This window comes from Apostichopus japonicus, chromosome 19 (assembly GCF_037975245.1).
Source record: "Apostichopus japonicus isolate 1M-3 chromosome 19, ASM3797524v1, whole genome shotgun sequence".
Taxonomy (NCBI): domain Eukaryota; kingdom Metazoa; phylum Echinodermata; class Holothuroidea; order Aspidochirotida; family Stichopodidae; genus Apostichopus; species Apostichopus japonicus.
The window spans coordinates 26,279,435-26,294,410 of record NC_092579.1 but is presented as its reverse complement, the minus strand read 5'-3'; the positions used below and the strand labels follow the sequence as shown (position 1 = coordinate 26,294,410).

General features: G+C 37.2%; 1 protein-coding gene across 4 annotated transcripts in view; it reads left to right on the top strand.

Annotated features, from left to right (window-relative positions):
• LOC139960339 (uncharacterized) overlaps window positions 1–14,976 on the top strand; it is a 90,966-nt gene that overhangs the window by 49,487 nt on the left and 26,503 nt on the right. For all 4 annotated transcript variants that reach the window (XM_071958643.1, XM_071958641.1, XM_071958642.1 and 1 more), the window contains exons 2-3: window positions 2,850–2,914; window positions 13,252–13,369. In XM_071958643.1, the coding sequence (XP_071814744.1) occupies window positions 2,850–2,914; window positions 13,252–13,369 (183 nt within the window). The remainder of the gene's footprint in view (window positions 1–2,849; window positions 2,915–13,251; window positions 13,370–14,976) is intronic.

Sequence of the window (14,976 nt, the reverse complement as noted above, 5' to 3'; positions counted from 1 at the left end):
TAGTTTACTAGTGTCGTAAGAAGAAAACAAATGGTGTCTAAAGGTGGGTTTGGGTAGAGCAAAGATATGATGCAGTTAAAAAACAGTTCATAAAACTTGACTAATTTGTGCTATATAAACAACATCCCACTGTGCCGGGTGCTGCCCTAGTTATTTGGTCATATCATTGTATTAGTCTATTAAATATTATCTGTGTCATGATGTCTCAGCTGATTACAGGTAACCTGATGTAAACAACACTGAACCATCTAATTAATACGCTACTACACCTTCCAACGGGAAGAAACAGTTAAAGGCACTTCCTAAATCTCACCAGGTGATCTTCTATGCATTGGCACTCATGACTCTACTAGATGCCAACACTCGGTCTCACATCACAATCTCGTGACGTAATCTTACATCCCGATTATGACCGTTCTACAATTTCTTTTATTCTGGACCAAATTCAATGTATTCTTACAAAGGATATATTCTGGAAGGATCAGCAAATCGAAGACGCTTTATGAAAAATACATTCATTTGATAGTAATGGCTTTCAATATCGAAGTGTTCGTCCTTTGTGAGAGGTGGATGAATATAGGCCTACGTTGCGTGAAAAACTCTTTTCGTAGTTACGTTAATGTTATGCATGACTTTATAACTTCATACCGTAAAACAAAATGAATCAAAACACATTTATAAACAAATGCATCGGTTGAAAACAAACAACCAAACATATTATATGAACCGGCCAAACTAATTTACCAGTCAGCGATTTGAATTGCCTGCGTAGCTGGGCTCTGTGTCAACAGCTTGCTCTCCAACCCAACAAGAAATAAATCAAGTATGCTCTGCGCGATACTCTGCGCTGAAACCATTCGCTAGCTTGAAGATCCAATTCATTGTGCAATTCCTGGCGTTTACTTTGCACTGTGATGTACATGTTAATCTTTAGTTGCGTCGGAATCATGCAATCTTTTGGTTCTTGTGACCTTGACACCGAAATACACCATGGGAACACGACCCGAATACCTCTAAGCTATTGAAATTGCCCAATTTAAAAGTCGATTTACGGCATTTATTAAGATATGCAATTAATCAAAACTTCCTTAAAATAATATAGAAATAATTGTAACTTGATGTTTTCACCAGATGAAATTTGAAGAGCAATTATTTAATGGATTAAAGTGCGTCGATCCTCAACCATGTGTCGCCCATACACTTTCATAACAATTTTTAATCACATGATAAGAAACAAGTTAAAAATTCCTTCTTTTATTATTTTACTCTTATTGCATTTCACTAAATCAAACTTGAATAGTCTAGCTAATAACCAGTATTGTAATTGGATGCTAGTATTGAAGAGCATTGATATTAATTTTAAAAGTCAAGTCAAACTGTTGCTTTTTAGAACAGCAACAGGCGTAACCAGTTGTTGTTTAGTTAATAACAAATACAATAAGTACATGCGCTATAAGAGCTGCAAACATTCCAGTATTGTTTATAGTTAACAAGAAACATAGTAATACATCATGTAGATAAACCATATGAATTTCAGTATCAATTTAATCTATAGTGTAGTTAACAACAAACACAATAAGTACATGCTCTATATGAGCTGCAAACATTCCAGTATTGTTTATAGTTAACAAGAAACATAGTAATACATCATGTAGATAAACCATATGAATTTCAGTATCAATTTAATCTATAGTGTAGTTAACAACAAACATAATAAGTACATGCTCTAGATGAGCTGCAAACATTCCAGTATTGTTTATAGTTAACAAGAAACATAGTAATACATCATGTAGATAAACCATATGAATTTCAGTATAAATTTAATCTATAGTGTAGTTAACAACAAACACAATAAGTACATGCTCTATATGAGCTGCAAACATTCCAGTATTGTTTATAGTTAACAAGAAACATAGTAATACATCATGTAGATAAACCATATGAATTTCAAGTATAAAATATAATTTAGAATAGTTAACAACAAACACAATAAGAACCTGCTCTATAGATGAACTTTCTTAATTTCATTATTGTTTACCACATGTGACCCACACGACGAATATTCCCACCACTCCTGATTCGAATCATCACTTTTACACCAATCAACTTGTCACGATCGTACATAATAACTTCCGTATAAACTGGAGGCGAGCATGTGTTTTTTCTGTTTCTCCATGTACAGTACGGGATGTCTTTATTGCTTATATTGTAAATAAACTAATTGAGCATATGCACTCTGCTTTCCGGAGTAAATGTTTGAATAAACTCATTATAATACGATTGGTTACTTGGTAATGGTATTTAGCGACTTAACATCGATTGAGGTCAGCTGTTATTTGTATACATTACAAAATGGTATACCCTGCTTGTAAAAATGACATGAAAAATGTGAGCTGTCGTCTTTTGTGATTTGTTGGCTGATGTTCATGTAAAAAACCTCCTTTTGTGTCACTCTCATGACATGTTTCGGGTCTTAGTTAGACAATGTGGGAGCACACATAGTTTTTGACATGGTGTATGATATAGATCACGATGTTGAATTTGATGTAAGATATTCCCACAGTGTGAAGGCGATCTAGAGCAAATCCATTGAGATATATATTCTGCTTTATGTTTACCCACCTTGAACACCTATATGTTTGAAATAACTCATGATAGATTACAATGTTTATTTTTTTATTTTTTATGATATGCCTATACCGACAGTGTGAAGTGTTTGTCGTTAACAAATACAAAGCTCAATATCCCACGTACATGTCGCTTACTTCCACTGATCCAGTGGTGTGTTTACCTGTCATAGCTGTTATCATTTGAAATATGTTTTTTTTTCCGTATTCTTCTCTTTCCAGCGGTGGAGCTTTGAAACAAATGTGGCAATCCATTGTTAACGTAATCGGCGGTTTCTTCGGAACCGGTAGGTACCGTTCTTATTTTGTACTCTGTGCGCAATGTATCCAATAAGCATGTATACGGATAGTTATCACAACCCCCCCCCCCCCCTTTACTTGTTGGGAAAGGTCAAATGTCACTTAAGGTCACTACTGGTCAAAACATATGGAAAAATATTGTAAGCAATATTGTACGAAACAAGTACAGTATACTTGTGAATTTCATAGGTCGGAGGTGTATAGGTTCACCGAGCTAATGTGAACTCGCCTTCTAGAGATTTGATACAGGTCAAAGGTCATTTGAGGTCATGAGTAGTCAAACTCTTAATCATCCCTGAAACATTACTGGTCACGTAAATTGCAAACAAGAGTGGATTCCGAGTGACAGAGATTATGCCCCACCTTAAATACCCAAAAATCAAAGAAATTTGACTAAACATTCATCCGTTTATCCTAGTTTGCGTTAGTTGGGTACCGCTTTCAGCTAAATATTCTTTTTCAGTTCAAATTATTACCTTCTGTGACTTGTAAAGTGTGTTACATCGTGGTCGTAGCTATAAATGGTTACGGTAAGCTATATTCGGTTGATACTCGGTCTTATGTTATTGGCCAAGTCCTTTGCCGGAAAGGGTCAATAAACCCTTTGGGTATGATGTCTTTACGTCCTGTTATTTTTCATAATGAAATATGAGATTGTTAACAAACACCCGGTCTCATATTTCCTGAGACATCCTTTTTATGCTAAGAATGATTATCCCCTTTTCTTACCAGCCTTGTTGTTTATGTTATAACTGTAATTTCCGTCCTCTGCCGTTAGTCAAAAGACCATACCTAATGAAAATTGACAGGTTTAGCTTGATTCAGTGTTAGACCATTTGATTCACAATGGGTTATTGGTCACTGCACTTAACTTATGTCAACAAGGTGGAACGGATTTAAAAGTTCAATGTGAATTTTATTTCGGAACCAATCTGCTTATTACAACCAATTTGATACAATGTACTATAGTTAGTATTATATAAGTACGATGTTATCTTACCCGCTTTAAACACCTTCTGGGCTACCCACCGTTCATTGTGTACATTGTAATGCCTTGTACCATATATGAGGGAAAGCCCCCCTAAAGCTATACGTTTAGACCAGTGTATTCGCAGCTAACTCATATCTCCCATCAGAGAGTTAAAATATACGTAATATCTCTAAAGTTAAAAAAAAATCACTTCTATAACGTCTATAGCGTACAAGCCTTTAATCGATTAAATTTTAAATATCGCTGCCGCTTTTGGAGAATTTTTGATGAGCATTTGAGACGATGATTGTTGGGGCCGTGATCAAAATTTAAGGTTCTTAAGAATTTCTGATCAAGACATCTCATCGTTTAAAAATGTATGCATAAATATGTCAATGAGTGACCGTTTGGTGTGTTTATTAAGGGACTTATAGGTTAAGTAGTTTAAATACGTTATGGCATATGAACTGTTGAATATATATATTAGGTCAAATGACGAACACAATACATATAGGTTACCTATTTGTGCAACTGATTGATTGGGTTTCAGGGTGTTAACATTTTACATATCACGTTCATAACCGTAATTCCAAAGTCAATGGGTTTTTATTTCAACGACTATATAGTCTACTAGTAGACCTATGAATTAATCGATGTTTAAGCCATGGGCAGACTTGCTGGTCTGAGTGGTATAAGAAAAGAAGCAATATTAGGTGTTACGTGTGACGGTCGGTATACAGTTAAAAGTTGAATTTAGACACAAAATTAATTTTGTTGAATAGGGTGATAACCCCCCCCCCCCCATCCCACACTAATATCAGTCCATATTGTGTTTCTAATATTTTGAGAAATAACCTTTGAACAGCTGCAGCGATTCATCAATTAAGTAACTGGACTGTGTAATCTTTAGGATTCCAATTCAGGAAATACAAAACTGAATTGTGACTATAGAATTCAAATACAGGACAAATACAACAAAGCAACATGTTACCCTTTTGTCCATTTTTTTCTTACGACGGAGACACGATTTTTGCAACATTGTTGATTCATATACATTATGTATACCACTATATATATATACATGGTTCATTCTTTTCACTATTGGTATGCACATAGAATGCCCTTCATAGCGGTCATGTATATAATATTGACGATTTCGTCGTAGTAAAGGTATTTTTGAATTCAATCTGCGTAATTCCATTTCTCCGATGATTAAATCGAGTTATCTCGGTCAGACTACTGCACACCTGAGGTTTGTGTCGTGACGTAGACGACAAGTTTGACATGCTGCGTGCGTTACTGACTGCGCAAACAAATAGTTTTGGAAAATTATTTCCGTCAATTCTCAATTCCCGGGAATAATGTCAACGAACATAACATCTCGGTATAAACTAATGACATATATAGGCATACCTATCCGGCACATATGGAGAAAGGTATTTTAATATACGTACGTATATACACGGTAATGGCGTTATTCAATGTGTTAGAGTGTTTGCTGGTCGTCGATACAACCGTGTGTCGGTGTCAGCAAGGTGTCGAGTTGCTATAGGAAATGAGAAGCAGTTCTATATTAATAATAAGATGTGAAACGTCATCGAGAAAAGTACCGTTTTATGTCACAAACATTTTCATCGCTTTGGCAACAATCTAGTTTGGAAACATTGATCCTGGCCAATGTATAGTAAACTTAGATATAAAGGTAGAGATGTGTAGCCTATATGTTAAGTGGATTATTACAAAATATATTGGAGGGTGCACGTACCCACATCCCCACCCCCCCCCCCCGCCCCTCAAATGTTCAGGTTCGATGTCAAGGAAAAACATAGGGTGCTTTTACACTATGGACCCGGATCTGATTTCCTGACCTTAATTAGAGATCGTATTACCAGTGAACCATAACATGTTCTTGATCCTCTTAACTAGAGATCGCATTACAAGTGAACCATAACATGCATTTTGATACTCTTAACTAGAGATCGAATTAACAGTGAACCATAACATGCATTGCCAAGATTCAAATCGGAGGATCAGATCCGGATCTGATCTGTATTAACACTACAACCTTGATCTCGAGCACAGGAACTGATCCTAAGCAGGAGATCAGATCCGGATCTAATGTAAAGCTCTCTTAGACAGGAAGACACAACTTTTTGACGTCCACTAACTATAATGTATGTTTGGTGATTTGAAGCTGATATAATGTATGGGAATGATGACAACTGCAAGTGTTGGGGGGTCCCCTGACCCCCTCGAGGGCTCTATGGCGGCCATCGACTCCACGCCAACATTGCTTCACGCTCCACGCTCGCACTGGCGCCTCTGGCGCCAAATTTGCATCAACCTTATTATGTATCCCCCAACCCCCCCCTCCCCCTCATACAAAATGTAGCTCTCAGTGTGCCCACCACCACCACTCTCAAATGTCTAACGATGCCACTGCTCCCAACAAGGGGATAACAACTCCCTGCTCCCCAATGGCGATAAATTCTTATCATTAAGTAAGTGAGATATAGTTGCATAAAATATATAATATTGTCAGATCTATCAACTCCACAGAGAAATCGAATGACCAGATCAAATTAGTACGGTAATAGATTGGGAGATAAACAACAATGAGAACACTTCCTACTGCGGCGCTTAGAGCAAGTATTTCATCTCGAATTTGTCATTTGGATTAGCACCAACAGTTCAACAATATTCTCTTTGATAAGAAACAGCGACAGTGCGACTCACTAAATAATCACGTTGCAAAGTTTTCATACTTTTGGCGCTTTTCTCTACCACCGTGCAGTTTTCATTTTTTTCGAACGATCATTTGATAGCTTCTATAGTTTACAGATTGTCCCCAAAGGCTATACTTGGTGTCCAATAAATACAGAAATATCCCACCTGTGAAATAAATATTTTAAATTATACTGGATACAAACCGTATGGTCACTGCTTTTGTATTCCCAAGCCCGTTGATTTATAGCTTACCTTGTTACCTCTTTTTAATGCTACGTTCCATCAGTTGCATACACGCTTTCAAAGGTAGGGGACATATTATAAAGTCTCCCCCCCCCCCCCCCCAATGATCTAGGTAGAGGCAGAAACATTTACGGATAGGACAGAGGCAGATGCAGGGTTTGATGAAGGAGGTGGTGAGGCGGTGTGGTACTGGGATCGTTGAAGCTGTCCCCTCTCATGTTCTGTGAGTCCTTCCTTAGCAAAAAGTTAAACTGTAGGCATATCATATGGTAACATTCTGATGTATGTTAAGACTACAAATTAGGTCTATTATAAAATCTTAATACCAGGAGGTCTAATTCTTCTTAAAGCTTAAAGTGTTATAGACATGCAAAGTGGACTGGCAACAGTGCTCTTTGTCTACAACATATCAACATTAATTGTACATTGTTCTGTGTTTTGTTGTTGATCGTAACGAATGATGAAGGTACAGAGTTACGACAAGGCGTATGTATAATACTGTTGGCATCGGCGTGCCTTACATTTACTCAATCAAGCAACCTCGTTCCGTTTAACATATACAAATTGTGAACAATTATCAAACGAATTACTAAAACTTCATCCGCTGATCATCTGCAAGGTCCCTTCCCGTTTGATATGTTCCAATTTGCTCATGTATACTACCCGTTGAGCTATAATAAATGTCTTCATAAGAAAAATATCCTCTCTCTACAGTTTTCATTATCACGACTCATTGTATAGGGGTGTCTATAATTACCAGCACGTTATACATTTTCATATGTAAAGAACATTGCACTTGTTACATCTGGAAGTATAGAATATGATCTGTAGCTTTTACTAAAGGCAAAATAGCCAACTATTTTATAGGTATGATTCTAAGAGAGATGATCAATTACATTTCATGTGATACTTGTAAAGTTCGTTCAGTTCGTATATATGTCAGAAGTCCCATGCATATTTTGCCCACTTCAGTTTAAAATTCAGTGCTTAAATTTTCTCCAATCCGCCGCGGAATAATTCACACTTTTTGGAAAATTATGCAAAATCTCTTTACAAAATAAGTCATGCCTGATATGTAACATGTCCATCCATTCCTTGGAGTACCTGTCAACTAGATTTTAGTAACGATTCTCAAGCCCTTAGGCAAGTGATGTTGTCAAAATTATGCGACGATATTGTGTATAGGTTGAAGAGTTAAAGGCATGTTATTGCGTTAGTAATATACCTCTTGTGTAAACACAATTTAACGCGGTGTATAGATTTCAACTTATGTGAATATCGATAGTAATGACTTTACGAATGTTAAAAGTGATCCAAATATATGGTTGCCGACAGTGAAAATAATGAAAAATGGTTATTGGCTTTTTTTAGTGGTTTAAGCAATCTGAAGCTAACAGAATCAGGAACCTAAAAGCGGCCACGATGGCGTGTGTGAACGTATTTTCATATGTGTGTATATTTGCATATGTACGTGAGTTATAACGCTTAGCTTGTAAACACGATATCCCAGGAAATATACATTGGATTCCTGCCATATATGCAGGTGCACTGATAGCCATTGACCTGCAGATGTGCACTCGTGGTTTTGTTTCTCTCGAAGTAATAGCATGCACATTATTGAGTGGGCTGAGTATAAATGTAAATATGTTGAAAATAACCATATTTATACGTATTTATTTCCTTTCATACATGTCATGTTATCAAGTGTGTAATATCGATAGCTGCAATGGCCCGGGGCTCGAACTATCTCATGCATAGGGTACTGACTTATTCTTGGATACTGTAATTCAGTTTCTCTATCAGACAAGTTTAATTGAGTGAAACATTTATGACAAGTAATCACAAAGCCTCCCGGCTTTTTGGTTTGAAATGTTGGTGAAAAGAATGATATGTTGAGCGTAGATCATCTGCCTGGCAAACCAGACACAAAACCGATCCGACAGGTTACTTCCAATTCAATTTTCGACAGAGACGCAACTGACATGAAAATAGACAAATTCAAGGAAATGAAATACGAAGCGCTGTCAAAATATGATGGAGGACCTAAAAATAGGTCAACGAATCCCGTCGTACGAGCAAAGGAACAGATATACATAAACATAGGTTATAAAAAGTTAGTTACATATTGCACGTGCGGGTATCTGACAGTAATGTACAGACCTACCTTCAAACGCTGTTGTGGCTACAATTTCTGAAAACAATATTGTAATAATTTAAACATGAACAGAATTATCAAGCTCCTTATGTATGCATGGTTACCGACATCTTTGTTTCAAAAACGGCGTCCCAACGCGAACGTCTGGTTTGATTTCAAGAGAGTAAAACTATTACGTGAAATAATTCTCAATAAGATTGACCCCAAAGTGCTAGAAAGTCAATTATGGTTGACTCACGTCCAACTTCAATGAACATTTTACTGCCAAACCAAAACATGTGTCCTAGGTGAGACATCTTATCGTCTCATTAAAATACACCCCAATGCCTGGAAATAATATTGGGCACATGTCGAATTTCTGTTATATGAGTGATTGGGGTCGACTGTCGGCACTCAGGGCCGAGGAAGTATGTATGTATGTACTTTAGATCCCCCTGCAAGCAGGAACTCGCAAAGAAGCCATCATTGGCTTATCAAAGCCGCAAGCTGACCGAAGTCAGTCTCTTAGATTCATATTTAACGTCCATGATTATGAATTGGCAACAACTCTGTAACTTGGACGACATACATTAATCTTAATTGGAGTGACTCGAACCGGGGACCTTATGATTGGAAGGCACCGGCGTTAACCACTGAGCTAACACTCCGTGTCTAACACATGTCAAATGACGTCTTCGCAAATACTTCAAGAACATACTTGCTACAGTAGGAAGAATAGCCGTACAGTCTATTATTTAACACAATCTGGTCAGTTGACTGCAAGTAGCATATCAACACATTTATGACAACGAGAGGATAACTGTTTATAATGACATTTATCACAACAATTATTAGTCACAACCAGCATCGTAACTGAAAACATATAGCTATGTTGCAAGATCTATTTGTTTCCCTAAGAATAGACCAATGGCGGGCGATAAGTCCTAGATTTACGACGACAACTTTTTATTAACAAATCTGAGAACCAATACCATCAAGACGAGTAAAATAAATAACCTCAGAACCAGAGGAAAAAAGGAACGTGCTGAATCTAAAGGATCAAAACAGGGGAACATCATTAAAATCAAAGACAAAGCAATATTAATGCGATAAAAGATTTCATACTCCAGTTTATACTGTACGAACATAGTGAAGAATTTCTAATTACTGACTATTTATCGTTCATTTGTTTACGATGACCAAGCAGACTGTCTTCGATTGATACATTCCAGTGCTCTGTGTCCGCAACATGGTATGCTTCCAAACAGAGGCTTATACATATACGTGCTGCTGCGACCCGCGTATTGGGTACAGCATTTCACTTTCATGGCGCTCACACGATCAATTAATTTACCCCTCCCCTCCGATTAAGTATCCCTTCTGGGGCGGGGAGGGGGTACCATTTTTTTTGGTTATTCCTTGCCGGAGGCAAAATGAATCTATGCGATGGTGATGACGCCGTGTGTATGTATGTATCACAATTGCTTGTAAACACTATAACTCAAAAATTGTAATGGTGGATTAATTTCACAATTGGTATGCGGATCCATCTTATTGAGTACAAGAACCATATTGTTTTCTTTGAACTTATATATCATTTGGGGTCAACAGAGGTCAAAGTCTGAAAACTTTGTGAACACGATAACTCAAAAAGTACATCTTTGTTGAACATCATACATGGTATGCAGTTGCAGCTTGTTGAGTAAAACACTGGTGGAGGTCAAAGGTCATTTGCGGTCAACATTTAAGTCAAAGTCTGAAAATCTTGTAAACACGATAATACAAGAAATACATCAGTTTCTTGAACTTCATATTTAGTATGTAGATCCAGCTTGGTGAGTGCAAGAACCCTTCTGAAATTGATAGAGGTCAAAGGTCACATGATGTCAACAGGTGTCAAAGTCTGAAACCCTTTAAAACATGATAACTCAAAAACTAAAGCTACAATTAATCTATGAATTCTCCAATGCTAGGATGTTTTTTTGGTGAACATAGTTTTGTCAAATTCAGTTCAGTTTAGTTCTGTGAAGGCGCTCTATAGGTCTTCAATGAAACATACCTGGCATCCAGGTAATAAAATCTGGCTTTAAATGTGCCCTTAAATCACTAATCAGTTGTAAACCTCTGAGCTTCAAGGGGTCAACAGGTTATCTCAAATGTGCAAACACTGGCTTAAGGGGTCAACGGGTTATATCAAATGGTGGAAACCTTGGCCATTTTCTAAACTATTTCACAGTGTATAAACAATGTCATGTAACTCTCAACAACTATTAAAGGTATTTGCTCGCTCAAAATTGGTAAAATATATTTATATTTCATATAGAAAGACTGTTCTAGTTTCTGGATATTGAAACATTTTGGTTGATTTCTATATACTAATTTGATGGGTTTGAGGGATTTCTACAAACCTTTGTGGTTCTCACTTAATTCTTGGACAAATTTTACTCACTTGCTCTACATTAATCAGATATATATTTTGAATGGCAAGGAATCACAAAATTTAACCGGTATCTGGTTCGGTTGATGTAATGGACTCAAAATTGGACTTATATCATCAGTCGTAGCATGTTTACGACAATCAGCTGTTTGATTATCTATATAGGCCTATAGTTCATTTAAACCATCCGGCTGTCAGTCTGAAGAGAAAGACTGCTTTACTGCCCGATTTCCTAAAGGAAAGCCACACTTATGTATAATGCTCCAAATAATTGTTATTTCTATAACATGTCATATGAAAGTGACATATAAATTCTAGAGTCTAATTTAGGATCATTTCGAATACAGAAAGACTAGGGCATCCGTTTCACCCCGTCGTTGATTTTGTTAATGAAGTGTTTTTCTCTTAATTTTACAAGTTGTTTACCTTGTTTTCCAATCCGGAACGACAACTTGGCGGTTAGATTGCCTTGAGCAATTATTACATAGCATGATTAGCACTTGTAAATGACAACGATTGGAATCTACGCCGGCGTTAAATATGCAATTAGCATTACGATCTATTTCTCAATGGCATTTAAAGATATTCAAGACTATAGTAGCACCATAAATATAGTTTCATCCAGGGAGGTAGGACTCTTCCAAAAATGGGGGAGGGGCAAAACCTCAGAGGGGAACTTTCTCATTCCACAACCACTACTCGTTATGCTATAAACCGATACACACCGGCCATATCAGGTTGAATATATATGTTGTGTTAGTATGCTATCAATACTATTATGGTGCACGTGAATAATTAAAATAAACTATTAAAATTAACAAAGGGTTAAGATATCCAAAAGACAGTTCTTCATCAAAGGGGCACATTTTATTGTCAGTAGGGCACATTTGCTATTTTGGAAAAATTGGGGGGGGGGGCACGTGCAATACCCCCTGGTTTCATCCATACACTGTCTGCAATTGCGACAAGTTATTTCTCTAGATTCATTCGGGGAATTTTTGATATTCAGTCAATGGCTGAGGATAAGACCATTTCAATAAAGGTTTGTAACCCTACCTAAATCAGGGGGATTTAGAACCCCCCTCCCCCAACACCTTTGAAATACTGGGGACATTACTGCCTTCTCTGCATTTCATATATCTTCCGTGAAATTGTCGTATATCGTTTTCTTCTCCATTTCTACAACGTGTACATGTACAGGAGTTACATTATTTACACACTGATATATCATTATCGATTTATTGTCAGTGTAGGTCGTTGTTATATATATAGATGCATGGTGAGTCCACTATAAGTGGGAGACATGACCTATTTAAACTTGTTATATAACGATTTAATTATAACAGCTTCGTCACGAGACAATTACGTGGGCCTTTGTTTCACGTTTGGCATTAATTGTAACTGTGCATTCGGTATATGATGGTTGGACAAAGATCTGTAGAAAGTTTCCCTCAAAAAATACAAACAACTTTTGATAATACATTGTGAAGTTCTTTAGACAGTTTTTCGTCATGACCCTTTTCATCAACCAGTTCCCCCCCCCTGCTCCTCCCCCTGTAGTTCAGGACATATATTTATCGACAATCACCCCTTTTAGACGGATATGGTCCGTGCAGTCTTGTCAATCCACTGAGAGGTTAAGTTTCCGTATGTCTTTGATATGTTCAAGCCAGCAAGTCGAGACCTGATGAAGTCCAAGGGGAGAGTCGAGAGCCATATAGTGTCAATCAACGTAAACCCTTTTGGACATTTATTTTACACTTTTACTCCATGAGTTGATTTCGATACCAATATGATAGTTCTTTTTCCGCAGATCAAAATGATATTGATGAAACGACAGGTTTATCGGTTTACGAGAAAAACCTTGTTAGGTCGTCATGGGAACAAGCCATGAAAAACAAAAAGAAGTTCTCTGTTGACATTTTCATGAGGTGAGTTAGTTTTTGGAATGAATTGATGAACGCTTAATACTAAAATCATAATATCATGTTGCAATGTGTGTCAGGGAACTGTTTCATATCCACTTATCACTGATATGCTACAATTACTACTATGTTTAATGATATGAACTGAATATCATCAATTGTATAAATACATAAAAAATGATAAAGACAAAAAAAAAAAAAAAAATTCTCCGAAACCTCATTTCTGTAAAGAGCCTCGCTAAGAACATACGTTTTAGGTGGAATATTCTTCTGTGCGGGATAATATAGTTCCAATGATAGGCTGCCTATATGATAGGCTGTCTCTCTCTCTCTATCTATCTGTGCTATACTGCTGCCAGACAGTGTAAGGATGTCTGGAAGATAAAGATTCCGTCTGCTGCAGTGTCGATACATACATCGTCGCCTCACCACGCATTCCTTGCTCTGGTGTCAGAGATTGGTAGGGTGTCAAGGGCACTTGGACGAAAATAACTGCAATAGTTCAAGTTCATGTTTCGTTTCTGTGGTTGTCCGACTTTCGCTTTATTTCTCCTTTGATAACACCTGTCATAACCGACAGGTGAGTTGATGGGACGTCTGACATCAATACGGCTCATATTAAATCGATTCATCGCGGCCACAGACAACGGAGCTCTGTAAAACGACAACATCGAAATGGCAAATAATAACCATCATCCGCCACCTGTACAGGGGAAACACATATTTCGTTAAATTGGTTCTTCTTGCCACACATCAGTGTAACAGTCACGCTATATATTCATTAAATCAACGTTGTGTTAGAACTATAACTCTAGATGATATGTAACTAGGCTAGACTAGGCCTACTGTGCTTACCTGCTATGTAGATGTACCGTGGCGTGCATGATCTACTTTTGATACCTTGCTGAAAGCAAATGCAATCATTGCGGTCATGACGCTGCGTGTGCGTGTGTGTGTATGTGACACTTGCTTGAAAACACCTTTCCTCAAAAGCTTTAATGGTGCTTCTTACCGGTATGTGGATCCATCTTATTGAGCACAAGAATCTTATTCTTTCCTGTGAAGTTCAATGGTCATTTGGGGTCAACAGAGGTCAAATTCTGAAAACTTTGTTAACACGATAACTCAAAAGATATATCTTTGTGTTGAACTTCATACAGGTATGCAGAATCAGCTTGTTGAGTAACCCTATTGAAAATGGTGTAGGTCAAAGGTCATTTACGGTCAACATTTAAGTCAAAGTCTGAAAATCTTGTAAGCACGATAACACAAGAAGTACATCTTGATTGAACTTTATGTGTAGTATATAGATCCAGCTTGGTGAGAATTCTATTCAAGAATTCTATTGAAATTGGTAGAGGTCAATGGTCACATGAGGTCAACAGGTGTCAAGGTCTGAAAACCTTTGAAATATGATAACTCCGAAATTAAAGCTACAATTAATCTATGAATTCTCCAATGCTGTGATTTCTATTGGTGAAAATAGTTTGGTCAAATTCAGTTCAGTTATAGTTTTGTGAAAGGGCTCTCTGAATAGGTCTTCAACGAAACATACAGTCATTCAGGAAATGAGCTTCAACGGGTCAACAGATGATCTCAAACGGTGCCCAAAA